At 33.6% G+C, this 27,397-nt stretch overlaps 1 protein-coding gene and 1 long non-coding RNA gene across 2 annotated transcripts; one reads left to right on the forward strand and one right to left on the reverse strand.

The window, feature by feature from the left end:
• Positions 1–681: 681 nt before the first annotated feature.
• Positions 682–1,628, reverse strand: LOC124077898 (uncharacterized). The gene is made up of 2 exons (XR_006846759.2): positions 1,213–1,628; positions 682–913 (listed from the first exon to the last, which is right to left on the reverse strand). It is a non-coding gene; the product is annotated as an uncharacterized LOC124077898 (long non-coding RNA).
• Positions 1,629–1,716: 88 nt separating this feature from the next.
• On the forward strand, positions 1,717–27,088 carry Tmem106b (transmembrane protein 106B). The gene is made up of 8 exons (XM_046422426.2): positions 1,717–1,873; positions 4,157–4,378; positions 7,387–7,450; positions 13,759–13,918; positions 19,498–19,638; positions 19,900–19,949; positions 20,648–20,701; positions 21,615–27,088. Exons 2-8 carry the CDS (start codon positions 4,159–4,161, stop codon positions 21,751–21,753), a joined length of 828 nt encoding a protein of 275 aa, XP_046278382.1. The 5' UTR covers positions 1,717–1,873; positions 4,157–4,158; the 3' UTR covers positions 21,754–27,088.
• The last annotated feature ends 309 nt before the right edge of the window (positions 27,089–27,397 follow it).

Raw genomic sequence — 27,397 nt, forward strand, 5'->3', positions numbered from 1 at the left:
TTAAATGATAAAGGCAATTGAGAGAATACTGGCTACTTCTTTAGGATTTTTTTAAACAGAGATTTGTTTTTTAATTGAAAAGTAATTTATGCTAAATTACAGAAACATTTTATAATTCAACAATGTATTAAGAAAAAACATACTTAGTTTGACACTACAGATGACTTAAAGATTTTGTACATTTTATTCTATTTCAAGGAAGACACATACATGTATAGCAACATATTTTATATGCTGATATGCTCTACATCCTATATTACTTCATATTCTATGTGTTGGCTACTGATTTTATTAAATTTAATTACTAAACTTCATATGTAAGAAAATATCTATACATGAAATATCATATGATTTTTACTGACTTTATAAGATCTCATTGCATGCTTATTCCTTAATTTAAGTTACCCAGTTATTCTAAGGAGAGGGTCATATCTGCACAGGCAGATAGAAGAAATCTGGGGTTTATTTTTCACCCTCATCATTCTGATTTGTTTTAACCAACCTATTTATTTTGAAATTTTAAACGATTTAACGGAGGACACCCCTGCCCCCCACCCCCACTTTGGAAACTATGGGCTAAATGAGAGGTTGGAAAGTGATGACTTAATCAATATACTTACTGTTAGACATTTGGTATATTTAAATGGACACACACTATACACAAATACACACAACAAAAAACCTTTTCAGGGTTTTCATTAGATTTAGGATAAATTCCAAGAAGAGTAATTGCTGGGCTAAAGGATGTGAAAATTTGTAGTAGTCTTGATACAAATTGCTGGACTGGCAGAAAACTTGCAAGAGTTTATCTTTTCACATTATCTCATACGTGGGTATCATAATTTTGAACATTAAATTGTATATCATTTTGGCTTCTTACTTATCTTCATATACCATTGGTCAAACACTGATCCTGTCAGAACAGAGAAAAAAAAAATTCCACTTCATTGCTTGGTTAGGATTCATTTGTGACCATAACAATAGGTACCATTCTCTAATGTCAAACTCTCCACATGTGGTCTAGCCTGCTTTGAAATTCACTAACCTTCAAAACCTTCAATTCACTTAACCTTCAAAACATCTTTGTATGGTTATTCTTCTTTTTTAAATCAGATAAACTAGGCTTGGAGACGCTGGCGAGACTAGACCCAGCTCTCAAGGATGAGTTCATAAGTGACTGGATTGGAGCTGGGATCTCACGGGGTAACTCACCATCTAGTTAAGGCGGTGGAAGGGAAGGCAGCTTAAGCAAAACCAAGACCAAGCAAAAACCAAGGAACTGTTTTTTGCTTGAAGTTTCAATACATGGAACTTCTTAGCTGCCAGAGGTGTATGTTAAAACTTCTAACCAGTTTTTCCTAGTCTTAGAGACCACTGCCAGAGCCTGGGAAAGGAGGCTGCTCAGCTGAAAACTGAGTCAAACGGTGGATATTTTTTCCCCCTTGCAAAAGGAAATGGTCTGAGAGCGGGTAAACGAAGAGCGACTTATTCTTAAGTCACACAAAAACAGAGCGGACAAACTTCAGTAAGTCTAGGTTCCCAGCGGCACCAAAGTCTGCAAGCCCACACTCACGGCAGCGCGCTTCCGGGCTCCAGGTCGCCTGGGAAAGGACGCCACTGTCAAGCGCGTTCCCGGAGCACCACCCCCCTCCCTCCGGGCGCGCTCTGCGCAGGCGCAGGAGCAGGTTGCCGCAGCTCCTGGCTCAGCTGAGGCCTTCGCTGTCCCGCCCCTCCCCCGCCCATCTCGGCTGCTGCCGGACGCTCTAGGCCGTTCGCTCCAACCCCCAGCAACTGGGACTGCGGACTCCGTGACCCTGTCCTCGGGCCTATCCGGCCCGGAGCAGCCCGGAACTGCGCAGCGCCCCGCGTGCCGGTGAGAGACCCCGGACGCGCAGCGCCCAGACCCCCTTCCTTTGCGGGGCCCAGCTGCGCGCCTCGCGAAGAGCCGGGCCTGTCAAGGAGGTGGAGGAGGGGAGGCTGCGGGGAATCAGGGCCCGCCGGATGTCGCGGCGCCGCGCTGGGCTAGTGATGAAGGTGTTGTCACCTCCTCTTACCCGCACTCAGCCTCCTGCCTGGGAGCTACCGGCTTTGTCCCCTCCTGGCGCTTGAGATTTGAGTCCAGGCCCCCACACCTCGAACGGCCAGGTGGCCCTTGGTTTTTCTGTTCTTGAAACGGTTTTCTTTTCTTGCACACTTGCCTGGATCTTACGTTTAACCTTTACAGAGTAGCCTATGTCCTGGGTTTTGTATATGGAGCTTTTTGAAAGGTGCTGATTTTCTTCGTTTTCGTGCCCTTTCGGAACTATAACCAGTTTATGCACAGAAAGATCACGATCTATTTAAATTAGAGTGTTGTATTCATCTTTCCCCCCTCTCTCGAAACAGAACCTGAGAACCATGTTGGTTTTTTTCAGCAAGAGACTGCGATAGAAATATTGAGCAGGAGGAAGGGAGAAAGGGGTCTAGTATTCCTTATGAATACCAATAGGTCTCCAAGAATGAAGTGGTTAAATTTGTCAATGTTGTGAAGAAAATGTAGTAGGCAAGGCAGGGATTCTTAATACCTGGCAAAGTCTGGGCGATTGTCCAAACACCTGCCTAAAGCAGAATCAATCAAGGTGGTTGGTTACATTAGAATAGAAAACAGGCCAGGACCAAAAGCCACTTGGCTTGTCCTCTGAGTCATTTCCCCTAAGGCTTTCCAATAGGGTGCACCTTCCACCCGTGGTGTGTTGACAGCCCAGAAAGGGTGCACCTGAAAGCTTGTTTCTGAGACTGATCCTAGTTCTGGTAGTTCCAAGACTCCAAGGTCACAGTGGGTGTGGACAGTGATGATTAGCATTCACCCCTGAACCACCTGTGGCTGGCAAATGCGGTTTGGCCCTCACTTAATGTCAGTGAGCCAGATTAATACTTTTTTTTTGTTTGTTTTTAAGGAAGCATGAGTCATTTATGTTTTGGAACTTATGTGGACAGTGTGTACATATTTTTTAATAATGAAAAAATATTTTTATTCCATTTTCTACAATTTTAAGCTTGTATTCAACTTGTATGATTTCTTCATCCTGCTCCTTGCATTATGAGTAACTTCAATAAATATGTGGTATACCAATTTTAGAAAGCAAATTTTTTTCATACTGTGGGGTAATTTGAAATAGTGTCAGTTTTCCTTATTCAAATAAATGAGAATTTTGAAAAGAAATATATGTATGAATGTCTATAATAATCTGTACTTGATCAAATTTAGTCAGAGTGGAATTGTGTTATTTTTCAAGTTTGCTTTCCCCTTTAATTTTTTTTTTCTCAAAATATCATCAGGTTGTATTAGGTGACTTTCAAAATTCTTTTTAGCCTTAAAATTGTATAAGCTTAACTGCAATGTTACTGCAGGCGTTTTTTGGAGAGGTCCTAATAATTATTTATTTTTATTTGGCTTTTGAATTCATATTTTATTTTTTCCATGTTATTTTGATACTGTTATCCTAAAATTTTGAAGTTAATGTTCTCAATTTTGCTTTTTGTATTGGTAAATTATATTTAGTATTTTAGAATTTTAAATTTATAATGTTAACTGCCAAGTGTTGAACAAAAGAAGAATATCTATGATTTGGAATTTTTTAGTTTTTTGGAGTATTCTCAATAAGAAATCTAACAATGGAAGCGAAGATTTCTCAGTAGTGTGAATTTTAAATGAGTAAAAAGTACTACTTTGAAATTACCTAGTGATACCTATAATAATTAGTTTCATTTCTCTAAAGCACTTTTGCGTTTAGTGCCAACTGGTTTGAAGGTAGAATGTGTCTTTGCTTTATTCTAAGAAAAGGTAGGATGTGTCTTTGCTTTATTTAAGAAGGTGTAGACTTTTTTTCTACATTTCTGAGGGCTGGGGAATATGGCTAAGTAGTAGAGTGCTTACCTAGCTTTCCCAAGGTCCTGCGTTCTTTCCCCAGTAGCATGAAGACTCTTTTGGACTCTAGTAAATGTTTTCCTTGTTTCAGACATGATTTTGATTGGGTTTAATTCTAATATGAAAAGTAGTTTGAACTTTCTCTTCAAGTTTCTTCTGAAGTAATTAGATTAGCATAAATGTCTCATAGAGTTTAAGTGTACTTTTTTTCCCCCTGAGGTTTACTGTAAGATTTTTCTTTTTCATTAGACATGGGAAAGTCTCTTTCTCATTTGCCTTTGCATACAAGTAAAGAAGATTCTTATGATGGAATCACATCGACTGAAAACATGAGAAATGGACTGGTTAATAATGAAGTCCATAATGAAGATGGAAGAAATGGAGATGTCTCTCAGTTTCCATATGTGGAATTTACAGGAAGAGATAGTGTCACTTGTCCCACTTGTCAAGGAACAGGAAGAATTCCTAGGGGTATGTGTTGTTATATTATTTTTCCTTTAAAGAATGATTTTAGGCATTTGCCTGAATATTATAGAACCTCTGGGTCTAAGCAACTCAATTTTAAAAGCTTCAAAATTAAAGTTAAAACTGCTTATCAGTTATCCAGTCAAAGGGACACAGCGAAAAAAAAAATATATATGAAGGTTCCTAAAACAGTCATGAAAATGGTTTCACTTGTCCAGTAGTTTTTCTTTCCTGCTTTCTATTATAGCAATATGCATTGTCATTTCACTGAAAAGTTTATAGTGCTGTTTGCCATCTTTAGAGGTCATATTGTAATTGCCTTGCAACATTGGCTTATTGGAAACAATTTAAGTAATTTGGTGATCCAACATTTGTAATTTCATTACTTACTGCTAAAGAATAGTAGTACGTTGCCCATGTCCTAGTTAGCTATTTCCTAAAGGGAATTTCAAGGTATATGAAGTTGAGCGAAGTAGGGGAAAAAACTCAGTTTGTGGTGTACCATAGGCAAAGTCAGAGGGAAATGTGCTCATTGTAGACTATTTTAGTTGCTGTGAAATAAGTAAAAATAATAAAGGCACCTTGGGCTGTTTTTGTTCTCTGTGGTAAGTAGACTTGTGACCCTGGAGAGACACTGAAAGAAAGATAGATTAACAGTAGAAGTTATACCAAAGTGTCTGAGAAATGTCTTGAGTTAGAGGTGAAATAGTTTACATTTGCATTGGCCAGTGAATGCAATGGTTTTATCTTTGTGGGAATAATAGCTAGTTGAGAATAAAAAAATTTGTATGTGAAGAAATTAATGCACAAGAGATGGGGGGATGCTGTTTGAGCAATCTAGTTATGTTTCTGAGATGTGACCAATTTTGGCAGCTCGGCTATAGTTTGGAAAGTCATCAAGCTTGGCTCTAAATTTTTTCATCTGAGCAACAGAGAGAATGGAGTAGCAGTTTATTATAGCAGAGAAAAGAAGAGTTGTGTATAATTGTCAGAACACGGATTAGGAGATCAGTTTTGGACATATGTGCTTGCAGATGCCTATTTGACATCAAAGTAAGTACTTTTAATAAGCAGTTTTTACAAGGATCTAGAATTCAAGTGCAAGAACGAGCCTTCATCAGTGTGGAGTCAAGAGCTTTGTAATGTTTTGAACAACCAATAAAAAAATAATGAACAACCAATAAAAAAATAAATAAAAAAAATAAAGTATACTGGACCTTAGGGCCAAGGTATTTTATAATAAAATTTTGGGAGAAGAGACATAAAATTATTTATGTTGAATCTATATTAGCTGTAGATTTGAGGATAGGACAACATAAAGCAGGCAAAATCCTGGGATAGGATGATAATCTAAAAAGAGAAATTTTTACTACTTTATGGTTGGATAGTTCCTAAAGCAGAATGAAATGTAGCCTTGATAGATAATCTTCACCATAAGGAAAGGAATGTAGAAAGGTTTTTGTTGTTGATTTAGCTTGATTCTGTGAATTATTTCTTTTCTCTTCATTCTCTGGCCTGTGACTTAATTTAGGGCATCTCAGAATTCTTATCAATATGGTAATAGAGGCTTGTTCTTTTCTAACAGAAAGTTCTGTTCTATTACATATCATGAATCAAGAATAACAATGAGAGAGAAAATATTAAAAATTTGACTAAAGTTGAAATTATGAAATTGTGCTTTTAAAAAGTTGTATTGAGGGTGTGAATTAGGGAAATACAGTATTAATTAATAAAAGTATACACACACACACACACACACATACACACACATACCACACACAAAGACTCTGATTTGGTTATCTGAATGACAGCAGAAAAACATGTTGCTATCTCTCTTTCCTGAAACCTCTTTTGCTTTAGAGGTTCTTGTACTATTCCACTTGAAAATAAAAATGGATATATTCTAAGTCTCAAGCTTTAAGAGGTCACTGGTCTCATTACTAATCTCAAGTGGTCCTTAATGATACTAAGAATCATACTATATTTCTCTCATTTCTTTTCTTTTTATTCTCAAGCCTGTGACTGTATTTCCCTAATATATGATTTTTCAATCGTTGGGTTCATTTTGACATAAATATACATGTATGAAATTTAATTTGTTCCATTTTAGTCCCTGTTGCCTCCTCTTCCCTTTACTCTTCCTGTACTCTACTGGTCTTGCTTCTATTTAGTTATGTATTTATGTTTAATTGTTGCTTTATTAATACACATAAAGGTGGCATTTGTTGTGGCATATTTATACATGCACATAGTATAATTTTGTCAAATTCATTCTACTTCTCCTTTTTCTCAACCCTCCTCCTTTCCCCGCAGTTTCTGTCTTCCACTGGTCTTCCTTCTATACATATGGTATCTGATCTCTCCTCTTTTTCCCCCTTACTTTGTTCTAGTTTCTGCATGTGAGAGAGACAACATTCAACCCTTGACTTCTGAATCTGGCTTATTTCACTTAGTTTGATGTTCTCCATTTCCATCCATTGATAAATGCCATAATTTCATTCTTCTTTATGGCTAAGAAAATCTCTACTATATATGTATGTACATATATATGTATGTATATATATAAAATCACATTTTCTTAATCCATTCATCTATTGGAGGGCACCTAGGCTGGTTTCATAACTTGGCTATTGTGAATTACACTACCATAAACACTGATGTGGCTTTATCACTATACTATGTCACCAAATCAGAGTCTTAATGGGAAACAGTGGAGTTGAGGGAAGGCCTGGTAAATTCTGATCATTTGAAAGCTAGGACTTTTTAGATTTTTTTCAGTGGATAAAACAGTAACAGAGCCTTCATTATTATATATTTTTATTAGCTAAACATCTAACGTGAAAAAGCATGGTACACTTTCGCTGTATACTTTTTTGAAAATTTGGAGAGCTGTTGACTAAGAAATGAGATGAGAGCCAAATGGTATTCTGGTCTTTCCAAATCAGATTATAATGGAGTATCACTATTTTTATTTAATCATGTTAATAAATCTCTAAATCTGCTTTTACTTTAAGGGCAAGAAAACCAGTTGGTGGCATTGATTCCATATAGTGATCAGAGATTAAGACCAAGAAGAACGTAAGTGCTTATGAGAAAAATGTCAGTGCTTTCTATTTTTGTTTTTGTTTTTTTTATCTTTTTATTTTCAAATTATGTATAAGTAATTACTCTAAGACTACTAAGAGGAAAGATGTTATCACTTGTAAAGTTATTCCATCATATGCTTCATGTCATTGAATACAAAAGGATTCCTGTCTGGGCAAGGTCTGAAAAGCAGCATGGTATCTTCATATTCTCAAGTCACTTATTAAATCAGATTTAGAATAATAGTAGGAAACACATACACATCCTTTTTATCCAAAAATGGGTAATAAGGTGTTCCTATCAACTACAAATAAAAATGGGTATTCAGACTATGGTGATGACAAGGAACCAAACATGCTTAGTAGCTATGTGGCAGTTGTAAAAGGAAATGAAAGGGAGTTCCTAAGAATCCTGATGTACAGAGTAAATACTTGATACTTGTCCCAAAGAAAAGAACCTGACTCAGAATACTTTCAAAAATAACTTGTTAAAATGGGAACACTGTACATGCTCTAATTTGGAGAGAGTTCAAAAATGCCATAGAGGGCTTGAGAAAATCATAAGGTACTAGACCATCCTCAGTCCTCCAAAACCTTAGACGACCTCAACAGAAACATTTATGAAAGGAAAGACATACATTCTAAGGAGAAGGGAGGAAAAAAACATATATACATATACACACACACACACACACACACACATGTTGGGGTTGGGATCCACTTCATGCTGGGCAGGAACTAAAAATAAGAGAAAGGTTTCAAATACTAGGGAGTGAATCTCAGATCTATGAGGTGAATATGCATGGAAGCCATCTGTTTAATGGAGATGAGCCCTTGAGCAGTGAACCTAGAACCCTGTCCCATCTCCATCTCCCTACATGAAACATTCTTTTACAACTGCAAAAAAAAAAAAAAAAATTCTTATTTAAATTTGAACAACAGGGATGGAACCCCCAAAATTTCTAACAGGTAATAAAAGCTTGTGAAAAAGATGAGAACTTAATATAAAATGTACTATAAAAATTAAGGAAAATATAGAAGCTAAATGACAGAACTGTTTAAGTCAGAAATTAAAAAGCTCACAAATGTGATAACTAAACAGTAGGAGAATGTGAACCATATAGACCCTTTAAAATAATTAGAAAAATATGTTTTTCCCCCAAAAAACTAGAAGAACACAAGTGCAAAAAGATATTCTAAATAGTGAAGTAAGGGAAATTGAGAGTAAACAGGGGTAAATGAAAGCATATAGACAAATTAATGAGAAAGATTTGAGAAAAAAATTACATAGAATATAAAGAATATTGAACATGCATGTCATTAGAGCTCCTACAAAGAAGAAAATCAAAGAAATACAACTGAACAAATAACTAAAGGTTTAATTCAGGAAAACATTCCAAAGCAAAAGAAGACATGACCCTACATATTAAAAAGACATGCCACCATCCTAAAAATAACTCAGACTAATAAAGTTTTTAGACTTTAAAGACTAAAAAAAGGGCAAAAATCTCTTTTAACATTCAGGCAAAATGATCAATTAATTCATTAAGGGTACAACCAAATTGACACATTACTTCTTGATGACAGTGTTTTGAATAAATAAGCTGAAGCATAGCACATTTAGTAATTATGGAAATAAAATGAACCAAGAATTTTACCAACAGTCAATCTGACCCTTTATTATAAAATGTATGTGACATATGAGGATGTAAACAATTTGGGTTAAATCATTTATAACCTGAGAGTGGGAATATTTTTCCAACTATGATTTAGAATCCAGAAGTGATGAAAGGAAGATAAATAAATTTTAAACAGTGTAGATAAACTTTTACAGGTTGAAAACAAAATGTTAATTAAAGTTAAAACACAAATGGCAAACTAGGAAGTAATGTCTGCAAATCATATTAGACACAGGGCCAATACCCTTCCTCCACAGAGTTTTAAAATTTGAGAAGAAAAGGGCCAATTACCAAAAGAAAAAAGAACAGAAGCTATGAACAGCTATTTCACAAAAAAAGAAATGCAGATGACCTTTAAATTAAAAAAAAAATGTTCAATCTTATTCATAAAAGAAATGCAAATTAAAACTACACTGAGAAACTATTTCTATCAGATTGGCAAAAGTACAAAATTTTGTCAACATATTTTGTTGGCAACACTAAGGGAAAACACATATACTCATCCCTTCTAGTGAATGGGAATTTGGCATTATCTAGCAAAATTACTTATGCATTTACTCTTGGGTCCTGGAAAAATTTATTCTAAGGATAGTTGTCAAATATAGTATATGGCATTTGCACAAATTATTCAATATGCCAATGTGTAATAGAAACAACAAAAGTAGCCAATAATAGAGAACTAGTAAATTATTACATTTACACAGTATTAGAATGGAAAAAAGGGAGAACTGTGTAAAATCCAGAACAAATTTTTATTTGAAAACACATATACATTTGCTGTCTGAGGAGGCCTCAGGGAGCCAGTGTGCCTTTTGAATTGCACAGCCACACTTCTGGATGTCTGCGACTTCTGCACCAATGTCCAGCCCTCAATAAGACTTCATGCCCCCAGAGTAAGCTAATTCTTCCTTCTTTGGTTCCTGCAATTGAACCCAGTGGTCTTAATCACTGAGCCACATCCCAGCCCTTGGAGACAGTCTGGCTAAATTGTCCAGGCTCGCCTACTATTGCTGCAGTCCTCTGGGGATTACAGGCTTGAGCACTGCCCACCCTGGCCTCAGCTAATTGTTCACATGAAGATAAGACTAGCATATTGAGTTGCCAGTGGGGGTAGAGAACCCTGGTCTTATGGACCCTATTAAGCTACTAGGAAGCCCACTAAAGAGGACATGCAGGGGTGAGATGGGAATGTGGTTTCCCCTAGAGGCATTATTACTGGGTACCCCTAACTCTAGCCTATTTTCAATATGCCTAATTTCTAGTGGCCAGTCACGTTCCAATTGGGGAAATGTCCAAACCTAACCCTCAGCTACAGAGGGAATTCAGAGATTTACAGACTTTTCAGTGTTGTCTGGGTTCCCTGTGCCTTTGATTCCCCCTTTCCAAAGGGTCCCCAGGGGAGACTGGGTGTGTGGGGAACTGCCAGAGGCTTAGCCATTGCTGAGATCTGCTTGGGAAGGTGGCTCCCTGCACTGGACATCCTCTGACCTGGGCCAAGTAGTTGGCATTGCAGGCAGGAGCTACAACCCAGCTGAACATTGTCTTTAATAAACTGTTTTCTTGGGGAAAAAAAAAAAAAAAAAACATATACATTGATAAATGAAAAATGATAAAATTGGTTTACCTGTTCACTTTGAAGAATGAGCAGGTAAGCAAGTAAAATCTGTGTGTGTGTGTGTGTGTGTGTGTGTTTGTGTGTGTGTGTTGTTTGACCTTTGGAATTATGTACATATGTATATTACATGTATGCATACATATTTATAGTTATCTATTATTTGCATATATATAGTATATGTGTGTATCTTTATATTGTACATTAAAGTTAAAACACATAACTTGAAATCATTGTATTTCTTGGGTGGAGGGAGTACCCAGGATTGAATTCAGGGGCACTGAACCACTGGGCAAGCCCTATTTTGTATTTTATTTAGAGACAGGGTCCCACTGAGTTGCTTAGCGCCTCACCATTGCTGAGGCTGTCTTTGAACTGGTGATCCTCCTGCCTCAGCCTTCTGAGCCACTGGGTTTATAGGTGGCTGGGCAGGGCACAGTGAAATTATTGTATTTTGAATGTTACTTTTTAATGATACATTATAAATATCTAAGGGAACCACAACAAATGTTAAAATGTATTCAATAGTTGCATTGTTAGGAGTACTATTGATATAATTTTGAAATTATTATACATAAAGCAAATAAGTATGTAAATGCCATTAAGGAACAAGATTTTCAGCATAAAAGCAAAAAGATACAATCAAATAAATTGGCTTTCCACTTCTGAAGAAGATGGAATAACAGACTAGATTTATCCTCCTAACTAAGAATTTATCCTCCTATAACTAAGAAACTGGATAAATACATGAAATAATACTTTCACAGTTGACATCAGACAGCACAGGACAGTCATTCCTTGAAAAAAGAAAACAAATGTGATAAGCCCTATAATTGTACTAATTGTCTGGAAAGAGGTTCCAGACTACAGCACAAGAAAAGGAACCCAGGCAGAGTGTAGCAGTCTTCCTGGTGCAAGAAGCTGGTGCTATGTGAGTCCTGGAAACAAGATCATTGGAGCAAGCAGGGCAGAGCAGCAGAGGGTAGAGAGCTGCAGAGACTGCTCTTAACTTGCTGCTCAGTTTTCATCAGTGTAGTATGTCACAAAGTCCCTGAACCTGGGGAAGACCACTCTGTAGAAGCAGAGAAAATAATCTGCAGAGCTCACACCAGAAAGGCCAGAAAGTTGTTTCTCAACTTGTATTAAAATAATATTATTTTAGAAACAACTTTGGGTCTTTATTTGCATATGAGTTGAAGTTATATTTGAAGTAGTTATGAAATTATTTATTTATTATTCTGGCTATATACTTTAGCTATATTATTTAATCCTCAAAACCTATAGATTTTAAAGTAAAAGAGTAAATTACTTTAAATAGTGCAGGTAGGGAATGGAGGTAATTAAATTCTAACTTGATGCCACATATACCACACAACTTCATTAACACTATGTAAGTACCAGGATTTTCTTGCTTTCTCTAGGATCATAAGGAAAAACAGGACTAATTAATTTTATAATAAAGATCTATATACATTGTCATGAAATAGCCACATTTTCAATTTGGAATGAAATATTGCATGGAATGTTATTTTATTGTCCCATCAGGTTCAATATTTGCTATGGTTTAAACTGAATATGCAAAGTAATTTAGAACACTGGTTCATATATTCACAACTAAGGCTTACTTATAGGCCCTAAGCGCTAAATTGATTCTAGTGGACTCATCTGCCCACAAGTAATTAAAAATAAAACAGTATTGTATAGAAAATCCATTGAAGTTCAGATTTTTTTATCATGTTGATTTTAAACTCTTTTTATATTTCTTTTAGGTATTTGGGTATATTGTAGGTACTATAAACATGTATTCAAAGTACTTATTAGTAATCCAATAGTGATCACTGCCCTACTCAGACTGAGAAAGTCCAAAACAAATGAGTGATAATTGGTTTGTTTGCTCAGTATATTAGCATGGATTTAACAGTAAGTGGCAAATTTTTATTTACTTGTTTTATTTTTTTTAATAAACCATTTTGCACTTTTTTGTTTTTACTGTAAGCAACTTAAAATACTGAAAAAAAAGAATACATCCTCAGGAGGCTCTTTTGAGGTACACAAATATTAACTTCATCAAGGCATAGAACGTTTTGGGGGAGGAGAAAGTGGAAGAAAAGATAAAATGATTTTTTTTTGTTATGACTAGAATATAAAGAAGATGAAATAAGTGACATGTAAGACTTAAGATGAATAACAAGGGACTTTCAGCAGAGGACTCTATATTGAAGAAATCAGGAAATTTGGATCTCTAGTTAAGAGGATAACCTTGAAGAAAAAAAGGAAATTTTCTTGTGTGGAGATTGGAAAGAAAATAAGAAGAGACATTTCTAGGGCATTAGGAGGATAGTAAAGGCAGGTATTTCAGCCTTTTTTTTTTTTTTTTTGCTGGGGGTGGGGGCTATTTTTTCCCTTGCCCTTGTCTTATACTGCTTAATATTATCTTTTTAATTCATTTCAAAAAACAGTGTAACAACATCTTCAAAGCCAATTAGACTAGTGTAAGCAATATTTTTTAAACTGAGTTTATAAATATTTTGGCATGAGGAAACTCAGAAGACTGATCATATTCAGTGAGATTAATGGGACAAATCGTTATATATTTATTTTTAAGAACTTCATAGGCCGATCTGATGAGCTATGACTTTAGGGGATCTTAAGATTGTGAAACTCCTATGTGAAAACTCTGCTTCAGTAAGGAAATCTTGAAATCTCTATTTCTATAAAGCTCCTAAGCTTGATTCTAATATGAAGCATGTTCGGGAATCACTTTAGTAAATGGACTATTGTAAGCCTGAAATACCGTTCTCCAAAAGGGTGAATTCATCTTCTAAGGAGAACATTTTAGACTCAGAGCAACTCACCCCAATAGTTTTAGGGTGTGAGAATATGGTAAAAGTATACATGTTTTCTTTCCCAGTGTGATATATGGAAGAAAAATTCAAGTTGAAAATCTCTCTCCAAACATTGTTATATAATTTTTGATTCTCATACATTTAAATATTCCCCTTTGCTTTTCAGAAAGCTGTATGTGATGGCATCTGTGTTTGTCTGTCTGCTCCTTTCTGGATTGGCTGTGTTTTTCCTTTTCCCTCGCTCTATCGACGTGAAATACATTGGCGTAAAATCAGCATATGTCAGTTATGATGTTCAAAAGCGAACAATATATTTAAATATCACAGTAAGTACAAATTTGTATTAAAAATATTTTACTTCATTTTTTATCTTGTTAAGCAGCACCTTTAGTATTGAGATAATATTTGTTAAATGTGACACAGGCTGATTTACTTTTTGTTTGTCTGTGCTATATTGACCCTTCTCTATCATGTCTGATTCTGCTGAAAATGCCCAATACTGGCAATTCTGTGTATACAGAATTATTTGACATTTGGAGATTTCTTTCGGAGGGTACAATAAACTGAACAATTTATGACAAAGAAAAAAAAAGTCTTACAAATAATTTACTTTTCAACATTTGATTCCAAATAGATCCAAGCAAGGTATTAACATAGTTGATTCAGTAGATGTAATAAATGTACCATTTCCACTCCCTTGCATTTTGGGAAATATGATTCTCATTATTTTAGTAGATCATATCTTTATTGTGTTTAAAGTACAGATACATATAGCTCTTTGATTTCTCTGTCATATGTTGGTATATGTGAAAATGTCCTCTGTGTTTCCCAGTACAGTACTTTCAAAAGAAACTTTTAGCCTCCCATTCCCAAAATAAAGAAATCAGATTGGGTTATCTGTTTTTTACACATTAATATTTGTTTAAAAGGAGCCAGGATTCCTTATGCCATATTTGTACATGCATATAACTTGATCTCATTATTATGTATAACTATAATGCTTCAGTGTAAAATAATTATCTTAAAATAAATAACTAAAATAAAAAGAGCATAGATTGCTATCCCTGTCATTAGAAGGGAATGTATATATTAGTCATGTCTTTCATAGTCATTTATAGCTTCAGGCCCAAGGTGTGGCAGTGTGGCAGTAATCTGCTTGGTTGTAACAGTGGAATTGGTTGATTTTCCTTGTAGAAACAAGTAGTTAATGTTGTGGCAGATGACTGTTGTGGTACTTGGGAGGAGAAAGTTTTGGAGGGATAGAGAGTAAAGGGGAATAGCGTGTTAAAATGGTATTGCTCCCTAATTACAGGAAAAAACAAAACAAAACAAAAAAAAACTTCCATGGATCCATTTATCCTCATTGCTTAATATCAAAAGTTGATAATCTGAGGGCTTAAAAACAAACTATATCTTTGGGAAAAATATGTATGTGAATAAAACATAGCAAGGCTAATTAAATTATAAAGCATTATATATGGGTGGGAAATTATTGTTTATAATTTTCTCACTTTTGTACACTGTTTAAAAAAGTACCCAGATTTTTTTGGCCTGTTTGAAAAGTCTGCTCTGGTATTAAATACTGCAAATAAATAATAATAAATAATTAAAAAGTGACTTTAAAAAATTTCAATGTATTTGAACATGATATTTTAGTTTAAATAATCATGTAGGAATTCACACATTTAGGGATACTGCCTCATAATTCAATTAAGAAAAATTGAACATTTAATAAGAAGAGCACTATTTAGATGAAATTAGGCTTCACTAGCAGGCACTAAGATAAGAGGCCAATAGGTTCCATACAATATTTTGAAAAGCAGAATTATATTGCCTTTTAAAAAAATAAATAGAAATGTAAGTAATGATATATATACTACTTTTTTCTTCCTTTAGTTAATGAGGATATAGAAAAAAAGCAGTTTCTCTTACTATACATAAACAATATAGATTACTTCTATGATCCCATGATATTTGGGGCTTCTCCCCATCACCAAGTAGGCAGTCAGTGCTTGTTTTAATCAACTTTTTTACTGCTGTGACTGAAAAACCTGGGCAGAACAAATGTAGATGAGGAAAGGTTTATTTAGGGGCTTATGGTTTCAGAGGTATCAGTCCATGAGAGGCTGGCTCCATTCCTTGGTGTGTAAGGTGAGGCAGGACATCATGGATGAAGAGTGTGGCAGAGAGAAGTAGCTTACATGATGAATAGGAAGCAGAGAAAAAGACTCCACTCACCAGACAGAAATATATACCCAAAGTCACCCCCGGTGCCCACCTCCTCCATCCACACCCCACATGCCTCCAGTTACCACTTGGTCAGTACTGTCAGGGATTAATTTGCTGATTAGATTGAGGCTCTCAAAACCTAATCATTTCCCCTCTGAACCCTCTCACGCTATCTCACATATGAGTTTTATGAGGATACCTCACATACAAACTATAACAGTGCTGCAGAGGATACCGGAGGATACAGACTCCACCTGGAGGTAGCATCAGATCTCACTAGTTGAAGGTTTAGTCCCACCAGGCTGCTCCCCACTTCATATGTCAATTGCTGTTAATTTGGGGTTCCCACAACCCTCTGCTTGGGTCAGATTTAATAGCTAGAGCAGCTCATAGAACTTGGGGAAACAATATACGTATAATCACTGGTTGACAATAGAGGATATTTTAAAGCATGTAACTAACCAGCCAGATAGAGATATGTAGGAGTCTTGGAGGTTCCAGTGAGCAGGACTCTGACTCTGGGGAGTAGGAGTGCACCATACTTTGTACAGGATGAGTTCATTTCACCTTCCTGTAAGCTTCCATGTGTTCTTATATCAGTAATGCCTTGAGCCCTATTCTTTTGGTCTCCTATGGAGGGTTCATTACATACGCATGATTGAAGATGGACAGTTTTGATTGGACAAAATGGATATGAACTGAATGAGGAAACCCAACAAGATCTGTGTGTACAAATTCTGCTTGGCCTCTCTGAGCAGCACCCCTTTATTCCAGGGATGGTGCAGACCCCTTCTGAAGTTAGGGTCTTCTGATCTCTCAGACAAGGTGAATCAGAGAATTTCCTAATGGCCATCTCCAAGACATAGAGGCAGGGGAAGATTAGAGAATGATTTTAGTTTCTGTGACTAACATTAGGAAAGAAAATTCCACTTTCTACATTCTGCTATGGGGAAAAGAAGGAGCCCGTGAAAGGTGGGCAAAGGAAGGTCAAGAAAGAGATTGTGCCTTCTGAGGCCTGATGCGTCCTGGCATTGTAACAAAAGACTCTTTCACCTTTATTGCTGTGAAGCTTTTTCACAGCTGCTTCAGGAACAAGGATAAAAGGACAGATACTTTAACCATGTTGTTCTAGCATTTAGGAAATAACAAGGGCTATGCCAGGAAGAGTGGGTAAAAACCAAAAAATATATGTCACAATATCATAGTCACACTTTCTGTCTTTATGCTTATGAAACTATGTAATTGTTATTATTAGACATTGAAAATTCCTATGACATATAAAGATTTTTACTCCTACTGTAACATAGTTAACTATAACATATCTGTATATTTTCTGACAGTGCATATATACATTCACATATTACATATTCATTATATTAACAGTTGTTGTCGTTCTCTTATATATTTATATATAAAGGACACATACACACATGCATACACATGCACATTTTAACTGAGAACACACCACATTTTTCCATATTAAATTGTCACATGTAGTCCTTTATGTGAATTTTATTATTACAAATATTTATTCAGAAAACATCTTTGTGCTTAAACTTTGTTTCTATTTCAGGTTGTTTCTTTAGAATAAACTACTGAAAGTAAATTTGTCAATTCAAGATCATAGATAGTTTAAGACCTCTGATTAAGTTATTTTTATTTTAAATCTGATGATTGTTCACCCATTTGACTTAGAAATTAAATCAATCCTTACTGCTTTCAGCACAAAAAAACTGCTCTGTAGCCAAGCACTGTTGCATAGGTCTGCAATTCCAACAACTTGGGAGGCTGAGGCAGAAGGATCTCAAGTTCATAGACAGCCTCAGCAACATATCAAGACTCTGTCTGAAAATAAAGAGTTGGGGGTGTAGCTCAGAAGCAGAGTACCCCAGAGTTCTATCACCAGAGACTGCAAAAAAAAAAAAAAAAAGAAAGAAGAAAAGATTGAAAAAAATCTTCCCTGTAGTGCCAAATTTTCGTTCGTCCTATTGTTTTGTTGTTGTTTTTTTTTTTTTCACCGTTATCCGTGTGTTTTCTAACACTCCATATATCTTTTTCTAAGTCTCCTAGTATTTTTGTTTTCAACTTGTTTTGCATCATTTTTCCCTTTGGTATTCTAATGACAATTATGGACACTTATAACAAAAAAAACACATAAACCAACATTATTTTGCATATAGAGAGGGTTCTAATGTTCTCTTCAATCCCATTTCTTAGTCTGCTTCAGGAGATCCATTGACCTCAAATTAACCACCCCTTTCCTATTGTCTAGAAGTGAAACTGACATGACATTGGTTGCTAATCTCTAGTACATTCTTTTTTTTAACTCTTTTTTTACTAAGACTGATTTCTGTCCACTTATCCCATATTATAGCATTCATTTCTTTCTCCATATTGATATTAATATACATACAGATTTACATGTTTAGATTAAAATTGTTTTAAAACATAATATTTTCCCACATTTTTATACACCTTGGTTTTCTCACTTGTTAATACATTGTGGAAATAACTTCTGATCTGATTTAGATTTAATCCATTCATTGTGATGGCTACATAAGATTTACATAAATTTTGTTTATTGCTGGATTATTTATCAAAAAGGCTGTAACACTTCACATTTAATATTTACCAGTAATGTAAAAAGAAATCTTTGACCATATCCCTAATAGGAATAGACTTCATCACTTTCTACAAATTTTACTAGCCTGATGAATATAAAGTAATATTCTGTTTTTACTTAAATCAACTTTTTCCTAACTATAAATGAATTTGAAAATTTTAGATTTGTCCTTTTTGATATGTTTATGCATCTCCTTGTATGTCATTTTTGTTTTTTATTTTCAATTTGACCTTTGTCTTTTTTTTTTCCATCCAAATTTTAAGGGCTTCTTGTATATAATAGATGATAACTGTTGCTATTTGCCTTATAAATATTTCTTCTATATTTATTATTTCATGTCTGTTGATTTTGTTTATGGGATCTTTTCCTATTCCTGGTTTGAATGTCTTACTTATTATCTGTTATTTCTTAGCTTAATATTTTTCTTATTTTCATTGGCTAATTTCTAAAGTAATTTGAGATTATCTTTGTGAATTAGAAATGAGGAAACTAACCTCATCTGTCATATAAGTACAGGAATAATGCAACCACATTTGTGTACAACCGTGCTTGAATCTAACCTACGTCTTCATGGTGAGCTGGTATAAATGCCCATTAGCATGTGAAGTTAACATACCAATTTCCTTTAAACAAAAAAGTTTATTTCAATACTGTTAACATTCTAAGTGCCCATCTTATATTTAATAGAATCAGAAATACTAATATAGTTGGTGGAAACATGTATGAAAGTTAGTAAAAATGTGGATGAAATTTTTAAATTATTTTTGTTGATTTTTGCTAAGACCACAAATACATTTTCTTGCAATTCATTGTTCCACATTCCACTACATATTTTCTGAGGCTGTTTTTTAAAATTTTTATTATAGGCATAAATACTCATGCAGAAAGCCAAATAATCAGTTCATTTAATGTTCTTTGATATTTTTTGGTGATACTATTCTCCCTTTCGATAAATGAAGCATAGCCACAGCTGAAGTTATTTACCTTGTTAATTTTGAATGCATATTTGTTTTTTCAAGTAAATGTACAATTTCTGCCTCCTTTCTTTTGCAGAACACATTAAATATAACGAATAATAACTATTATTCTGTTGAAGTTGAAAACATCACTGCTCAAGTACAGTTTTCAAAAACAGTTATCGGAAAGGCACGCTTAAACAACATAACCAATATTGGTCCACTTGATATGAAACAAGTAAGCCTCACTTTTGAAATACTTGGAATGAGTTACACCAGTCTCAGCCTTGTCTATCATATTATGTGGGAAGGGGGGCTACAGATTTCTTCAAAAACTTGATTTCGTAATGTGTTACATGTATAAGATAAAAATCTTAGAATCAAGTTCTTCAGAAGGAAGATTTCTAATTCATTGAACTTTTGACATATATTTGAAGTTTTTATGTTTGCATCCAATTCTCTGTTGATTCTTTACCCTTTTATTTATTTTGCCTTTCAGATTGATTATACAGTACCTACTATTATAGCAGAAGAAATGAGTTATATGTAGTAAGTTTTGATTTTTATAATTTATTATTAAATCTGTATATACTTTTTCTTTTAAAATTTCTATACCCCTTATCTGTTAATATGACATTTTGCAATATTTCTTCTGGCCTCTCATATCATTTTTTTCATCTTCCTGTCTGAACATAAATAACATTTATGTATATATACCTATATACATGAAATTTATTTTTTTTTATTTTTTAGCATCATATTAGGGGATCATATATGTCACTTTATACTTTTAGCCATTATGTTATATAAAACATAGTGTCATATTAATGTGTTAGTATAGTAAGATTAAAAATATTGATTTGAAGTTCTAAAACTTTTAAATTGGGTATAAATGATTAATAAGTTTTCTTAAATAAAAATAATTAATTATAAATTTCATCATCTTTTGATATATAATTTCTGGGTAACTAGCAAACTGGTTACTAAAATGTTAAAAGGTAAGCAAAATGTAAAAGTAATTGTAGCACACATTAAAACAACTGTATAAATTCAGGGATGAATGCATAAATATATTTAGAATAAAAAGTCATGAATATACCAGTCATTATTTAGAACATAGAAAATATTCAATCAAAATATACTTCTTAAATAGTATTCTTAATAATATCTCTGTTAGCTTTAACACAGAAAAATTTTAAATTTGTAATGTACTAATATATGTATTCGCTTTTTAATTTCTTTAACAGTGATTTCTGCACACTTATATCCATCAAAGTGCATAACATTGTACTCATGATGCAGTAAGTATAAGTATTTTCTTGAAAAAGATTTTTTATAAAAATTTTAGATTTATACCATTAGCTTATATTATAAACAACATCTTTACAAATGCCATCTCAATAGAGTTTTAAGTCTTTATAAAAATGATATATAATTAAATATTAGCACACTTAACAAATTAGGATATGGTTGTTCTGAGAAATAATGAAGGATCACATGGCTACCGAATAGTGAATCTGTATTATAAGAGCTCAGCTGGGTGCGGTGGCACATGCCTGTAATCCCAGTGGCTTAGGAGGCTGAGGCAGGAGGATTGCAAGTTCAAAGCCAGCTTCAGCAAAAGCGAGGCACTAAGCACTCAGTGAGACCCTGTCTCTAAATAAAATGCAAAATAGGGCTGGGGTGGTCAAGTGCCCCTGAGTTCAATCTCTAGTTCTCCTTCCCCCCCCCCAAAAAAAAAAAGGAGCTCAGAAAAATGGCAGGGTTTGGAACAGGGAGAATGAAGCTCAACATCCAATTCCTTGGTACCTTGATAAATGATCTCAAACAGCAACAAGGAGAAGTAATGTTATTACTTTAGAAAATGGATGTTGTGTAAGCCAATAAATATTGTTGGCTATAAGTTTGCTATTTTGGCTATTAATTGATATTTGATTAACATGTTTCTTATGATGAGGGAACTATATATTATTAAACTTAAAGATAACTATTTTTAAAATATTCATTATATGTAATTATTTGCATACAGCTTGCTCAGATAGCTCTTTTTGTGTGTCCATGGGGGACATATTCTCTAAGACAACCATGTTTACAACATTATCATTAATCAAATAATAAATCCCTGGAAAAGATATTTATGTGTAAAATGGTCTTATTGTAGAAAACCTTTTCATATAACTATTGAACATTTCTCCCTGTTTATTTTATTTTTAGAGTTACCGTGACAACAACATACTTTGGCCACTCTGAACAGATATCCCAGGAGAGGTACCAATATGTCGACTGTGGAAGGAACACCACTTACCAGCTCGGGCAATCTGAATATCTAAATGTTCTTCAGCCACAACAGTAAAAACTGAAGGAAGTGAAACTAGAGAAGACAGTATACTCAAATATTTGCCAAACTCTCAAGAAGGAGGTATTTCCTAATAGGAGATCTTAAGTTGAACAAACCTAAAGTTTACACTTCTGTTTTAAGAGTTTGGTTAAAAGTATGTGGACTTGAAATTATTGCATCTCTCCATTCTGTGTTAATGATATATTTGTACCAGGATCTGTTACTTGAATATGAATTTACTGATTCGGTTTCTTTTCCCCTGACACAAAGGGAAAAACTGAGACTTCTATACTATACTTAATAATTGTTTAAAAGTCATAGCTCCAATTCATACCTTTACTGACAACATGACTTTGGTAATAAACATAATTTAAGAAACTTATGTTCTGAATGTTTTTATAGAAAATTACTGAAAGCCTATTATTCATGGAAAACTTTTAAAAATAATCATTTTTTCCTATTTTATAAATTCCCATTACTACATGGTAGTATTTCAACTACACAGTATTTTGGCTTTTAGCTAAATATTTTTAGCTTTTAATTTGTTGAAATTCTACTCATTTGCATGATTTTGTCTTATTTCAAACTAGTGATTGTCTAATACTTACCAACCAAAATAATCTTTGCAAAATTCTGCACCTAAAATTATTAAAAACTTCTGAAGTGTTTCATGTGTCTTCCCTTAGTAGTTATAGGTTTGTGAAATTTTCCTGTGATCTTTAAACATAGTCCTTTAATGTACAATATTGTAAATAAACTATGCATGGCTTTTTATCAGGTTTAATAAACATCAAATGAAGTGGTACAGGTTCAAAATTTAAGCAAGTTGATCATAAAAATAAAGAAAATAGGAAATGAAATTCAGAAACCTATACAGTGTGAATAGATACCAATTATATGTTAGATCTGGCATAAAACAGATTTGAAATAAACTATTTTGATGCTTCACTTTTTTTATGTTGCTTTCCATACTAAAAAAAATGTTGCAGACACTTTTCACAACTAATAGGTACCCAGTTGCCAATTTTATGAATGTTGTAGATATGGAAATTATTTCTTTGATAGAAATTATTCAAGAAATTCTGCCATTAAATAGCCATGGCTATATAAAAATAAAACCTATATTATGGTTTTAAAAATCTAATCATTTTGCACATCACATGGATATGATGATGCCTTCTCGCGATTCCATTTCTAAAGTTATATGCTTTTGGTTTTAGTTTTATTTAAAATTGTGTTCACGTATAAATTATTGGTATGTTCATTTTGCTGTTTTATATTTCCAGTACCATTTTCCATTTGGTCTTTTTGCCTTTTAACTTTCCAGGTTCTAAGGAATTTTAAAATACATACCACTAAGCATAGAGCTGAGTATGATGCCAAAAAATGTAAATGGGTAGAGGTTGATTTTTTTCTGTTCCCTAGTGACAGAAATCAGGTTTCCCTTCCCCCATCCCCAAGTGCCTAGCAGGTTTGAAACAGCCTGTTCTTTCAAGTATAAAATATAAACTTTAATTATTTAATTCTGACCTTTAAATACACTCAGGTCGCCCCTTAGCTATCAGATCATTTACTCCAAGTTTTCTTGAGTAGACATTTTAAGTGGGTAGAATATTTCTTTTCTTTTCTCTTTTCTTTCATTCTTTCTTTCTTTCTTTTCTTTCTTTCTTTCTTTCTACCACTTATTCTTTTTCTAATCCATTGTTAACTGGGCCATTCTTACTTTAAACCCACATCACCCATTTAAATTTATTCAGACTTTCTAGTCAAACCCAGTCTTTACTTTCATTTTTCTTCTGCTGTGTTTTCTCCCATTTTCCTAGAAACCACATACTTCTCTGATATTGATTGTGTTTGTATGTTTTTAAATTATTCTCCTTTTACTTTTCCACATTCTCTCATTTTGACATAATTTATTTCTATGAATGACCTAGGCCCCCTTTTGCATCAAACATTCTAATCCTGTGACTTCAAAAATTGCCAGTATTTGTAGGAGGGTTTCTAATTCTGTTTCTCCATCCCTGACCAGCTTCACATTTAGCTAGTAAACTAGAGATATAGTATTCCTTGGCCCTCCATGTGGAAAAAAAAAAAAAATCTTGCAGAACTTTTATTACTTCTGTTTGTTCCACCCTGCTTTTGTGTTCCCTTTACATCAGTGTCACCATTCATTTCTTCAGAGTCATTCTTTAGATATGCCTCATATGATAATCAGTTCTGATTTTTCTGCTCTACATGTTTTAACTTTGGAAGATTACAGAGTATAAATTAAACAGATTTTTCTGATGGTTTATGACTCTTATCCTTCTTAGAGTACATGCATAGTATCCCCTGAAGAAGCAAGAAAGTGGAAGAATATTTTGTATGATTTAATTTTTAATGTCTTTTCTTTACTATTTAAAATGAAAACTCTTTGTTGTATCTAGTTTCAATGGAGATTGAATCAGGAAAAAAAAAAAAACCCTAGAATTTAAAAAAAGCAAAAAGACCAGTAGAAGACAAAAAAAAAAAAAAAAATCACTATGACTATGTTCAGAGAGAGTTGAGTAACTATAAGAATAAGCCTAGAACAAAACAGGCTGTAAATTAATAAAATTACAGGAGAGGCAAAAATATAGCCATAAAAACATCAATCTGGAAATAATGCATGAAACTTTTAGTTTTTCTTAGGTCAATGTCCAGTGTGGTTTCTTACACACTAGAATAGGATAGGTATTAATATATTTTTATAATTGCTCTTAAACCTTACCCAGGGACATGATAATGATATTACAACATTTTTCTAATGTTTTCAGGAATAACTTAAGTTACAATTTAATAGTTAGGTTATTCTCACAAAATCCAACACTGAAAAAAGCCTTTATGTGTCAATATTATGTATATTACACATTTGCTACTTTTAGCCCTCTTTTGCAGTTTTTCTTAGATCATATTCCAAAGGAAGATGATAGGATCCTCATCTAGAAGCAAGAGCAGCATGGACATATTGAGGGACTTACTATGAGATCACATATTTAGTACATAATTTAATTGGGGCTATACCTGGTTATTCTGTGTCTCACCTCTATGCCCTATAATTTAAAATGTTCATTGGAAAGCTCTACTTACTCAGGTTAGTGGGATGAAAAATTAAGAGAAAAGTTCACTTGGTTAATAGTGACAATCAAAATAGAATTGATGAAATAAGATTATGGTGGCTTTAAGTTGTTCCCTGAAATATTTAAATGAGGATATTTAGAGAATATTCTACAGCTTAATTTTTCATTAAGATTTAATGCTCCTTGATCATTCCAATAAAGATAAAACTGACATGGTATCAGTAAATTATTTATAAATAATGGTGATTACTGCATTTGACATTTGAAATAAGAACAGTATGAAAATATTAGATACCAGATAAATTTCTTAAAATTGTTAAATGACCATCTTTACTGTGGTATATAACATTTAAATGACTGTAGTTTTATTTGTGTGTAAGTTTTTGTTTGCTTAAGCTAATGAGGTCATTATTTTCTCTAAAAAATTTCACAAAAACAAAATATAACTCACCTCAGATCCTCTGGTGTATAGTTTGGAAATGACAGTACAATATAAAAATAGGTAGGAAGTAACTGTCAAACATAATATAAGTAACATATTAGGAGACTTGAAACTTTGGCCTAATGAATCTTTTGTGGTTCTTAGCCTTATTATTGCAATATAATTATGGATATTTCATTAAAGGCCATGTATCTAACTCTCCCCCATTTTCTTTGTTTTTCAAAGTAGTTAGAAAAAACAGTTCTTTATATAATAATTTTTCTTATTTAAGAAAATCGCTTCAGTTAGGTACTTTATAAATGATGTAAGTTTCTGAATTTTCCAATATATACCAGTCTTCTTTGATAAGCAATATGCAGTGAACATCAAGTTACTAGATTATAACCAAAAGGTCACTTACCATAATGTCACCAGGTAATGCTTTCTAGCTCACAGTAACTAGAAGCAGCAACTACTTGGCTCAAGTGCATCTAAAAGTAATTAGTTTTATTTCTCTCACTTTTTTGTAAAATCAGATTTTAAATGAGATGTTTATTGTAAACCATTTTATTTTTAAGAAAAAAAAATATGTGCTCAAAATGGTGGGATAAAAAGACTGTTAAATATTTCTTTAAAATTTTTATTGTCACATTAAAACAACATATGTTTGTGATGTGCTTGGATCAAAATTTAACTCCTGTATTCCAGATGTACTTACATCAAAGTAAAAACTTTCAGTTGTCATCTGAAACCTCTGATTAGAATGAACATTTGTGTATTTTTGTGTTTGTTAAGAAAACAAATTTCACAGTGGCTTCTTGAAATTTATCCTTAATTTGGCTAAAATCAACTGAAATAAAGTCACTATAGGGATAAAAATGGTAGTTTCCATTTTTTGAACTGCTGGTACAATTATGTCTATAGTTCTTTTTACACACATTTAGCATAGATTCTAAATTGAAGAACATAGTAAGGTCTGTATTTAACCCTAAAAAATATTTCATGAGTTAATTTACCTAATATATGGCAAGTTTTTCATAGCTAAATCTAACTGTTCTAGAAGGAAGTTGTTGCCTTCTATTTAATTACATTAATTGAAATGTGTTTAATTAAGAGAGATGTTTTCAGCATATTTTGTATACTAAAAAAAAGAATTAGTATTGGGCCAATGGCGCAAAGGTAATATTACTACCATGTAGACTATTACAGTTCAAAGTGTCCCACTTCCCCCAGAATTTTAGAAACTAGAAGTCTGGGAGATACTGTATCAGCTATGGTTGGGTGATTCTAAGTACTACAAGTGCTATTTATCTTCTAATTGTTGTGTGAGGTGGAACAAATACCAAGTTGCAAAAGATCCAAAATTTCATTATGTAATGGCTGATTTTAGATGTAAGATAACAGCAAGCCATGTCTTTGTATTTTATGTTACATTTTCTTCTAGAACTGAACTAAAAAAGATTTTGGACAGTGATTTGGAATGCTTGCTCATTCACATGACCCACTTGGTCAGGTATTGCAATGATGGTATTATTAGACTTTAACCCTCAGTTCTCATTGTGAAATATATTTGGCATTTTACTTTGTTTATATTATGTAGTGACTTCTATAATAGCACATTTATTAAATTTACTTATCGAGTAATTCTGTAATTATAACTATTACTGCTATTCATGTAATAAAACATGCTTATTGATAATAGCAAATGAATAGAAATGCCCCAAATCCTATTTTTTTAATTCAGTTGTAACTGTCACTCTTGTAATTGTGTATGACAAAATTAAATTTATAAAAAATTTTAGCATGAAAAATAAAATTTGTATCAGTCAAATATCTTGGTTATGCTTTTGAAATCCCCTTTTCATAAACAAATGAGTGGAGATACTGAAAGTCCATTTTTAAGTTCTTCAATCTTTATAGTCCTCACTGACCTCCATTTCAGCCTCATCTTTCACTTCTATTTCTTTCTTTCACTTAGCTTTCAATCAGTTATCAAATTTTATCTGTTCTACTTCTGTAATATCTCTGGAATCTCCTACTTGAAATCTCTGTTGCTGTGGATCCCTTATTTACGGAAAATAAAGCCCAAGTCCTTACTCCAGTATTAAGAATTTTGCATTATCTAAGTTCACATCTTCTT

This window comes from Marmota monax, unplaced genomic scaffold, assembly GCF_021218885.2.
Source record: "Marmota monax isolate L192 unplaced genomic scaffold, Marmota_monax_Labrador192_F-V1.1 WCK01_AAM20220418_F8-fsc00027, whole genome shotgun sequence".
Taxonomy (NCBI): domain Eukaryota; kingdom Metazoa; phylum Chordata; class Mammalia; order Rodentia; family Sciuridae; genus Marmota; species Marmota monax.

Bases quoted from the DNA above. Each gene is read 5' to 3' on its own strand.
- Tmem106b (XM_046422426.2), top strand. From the start codon at position 4,159: ATGGGAAAGTCTCTTTCTCATTTGCCTTTGCATACAAGTAAAGAAGAT. The intron at 4,379-7,386 runs GTATGTGTTGTT...TTTTACTTTAAG, and splicing joins AACAGGAAGAATTCCTAGGG to GGCAAGAAAACCAGTTGGTG. The intron at 13,919-19,497 runs GTAAGTACAAAT...TTTCTTTTGCAG, and splicing joins CAATATATTTAAATATCACA to AACACATTAAATATAACGAA.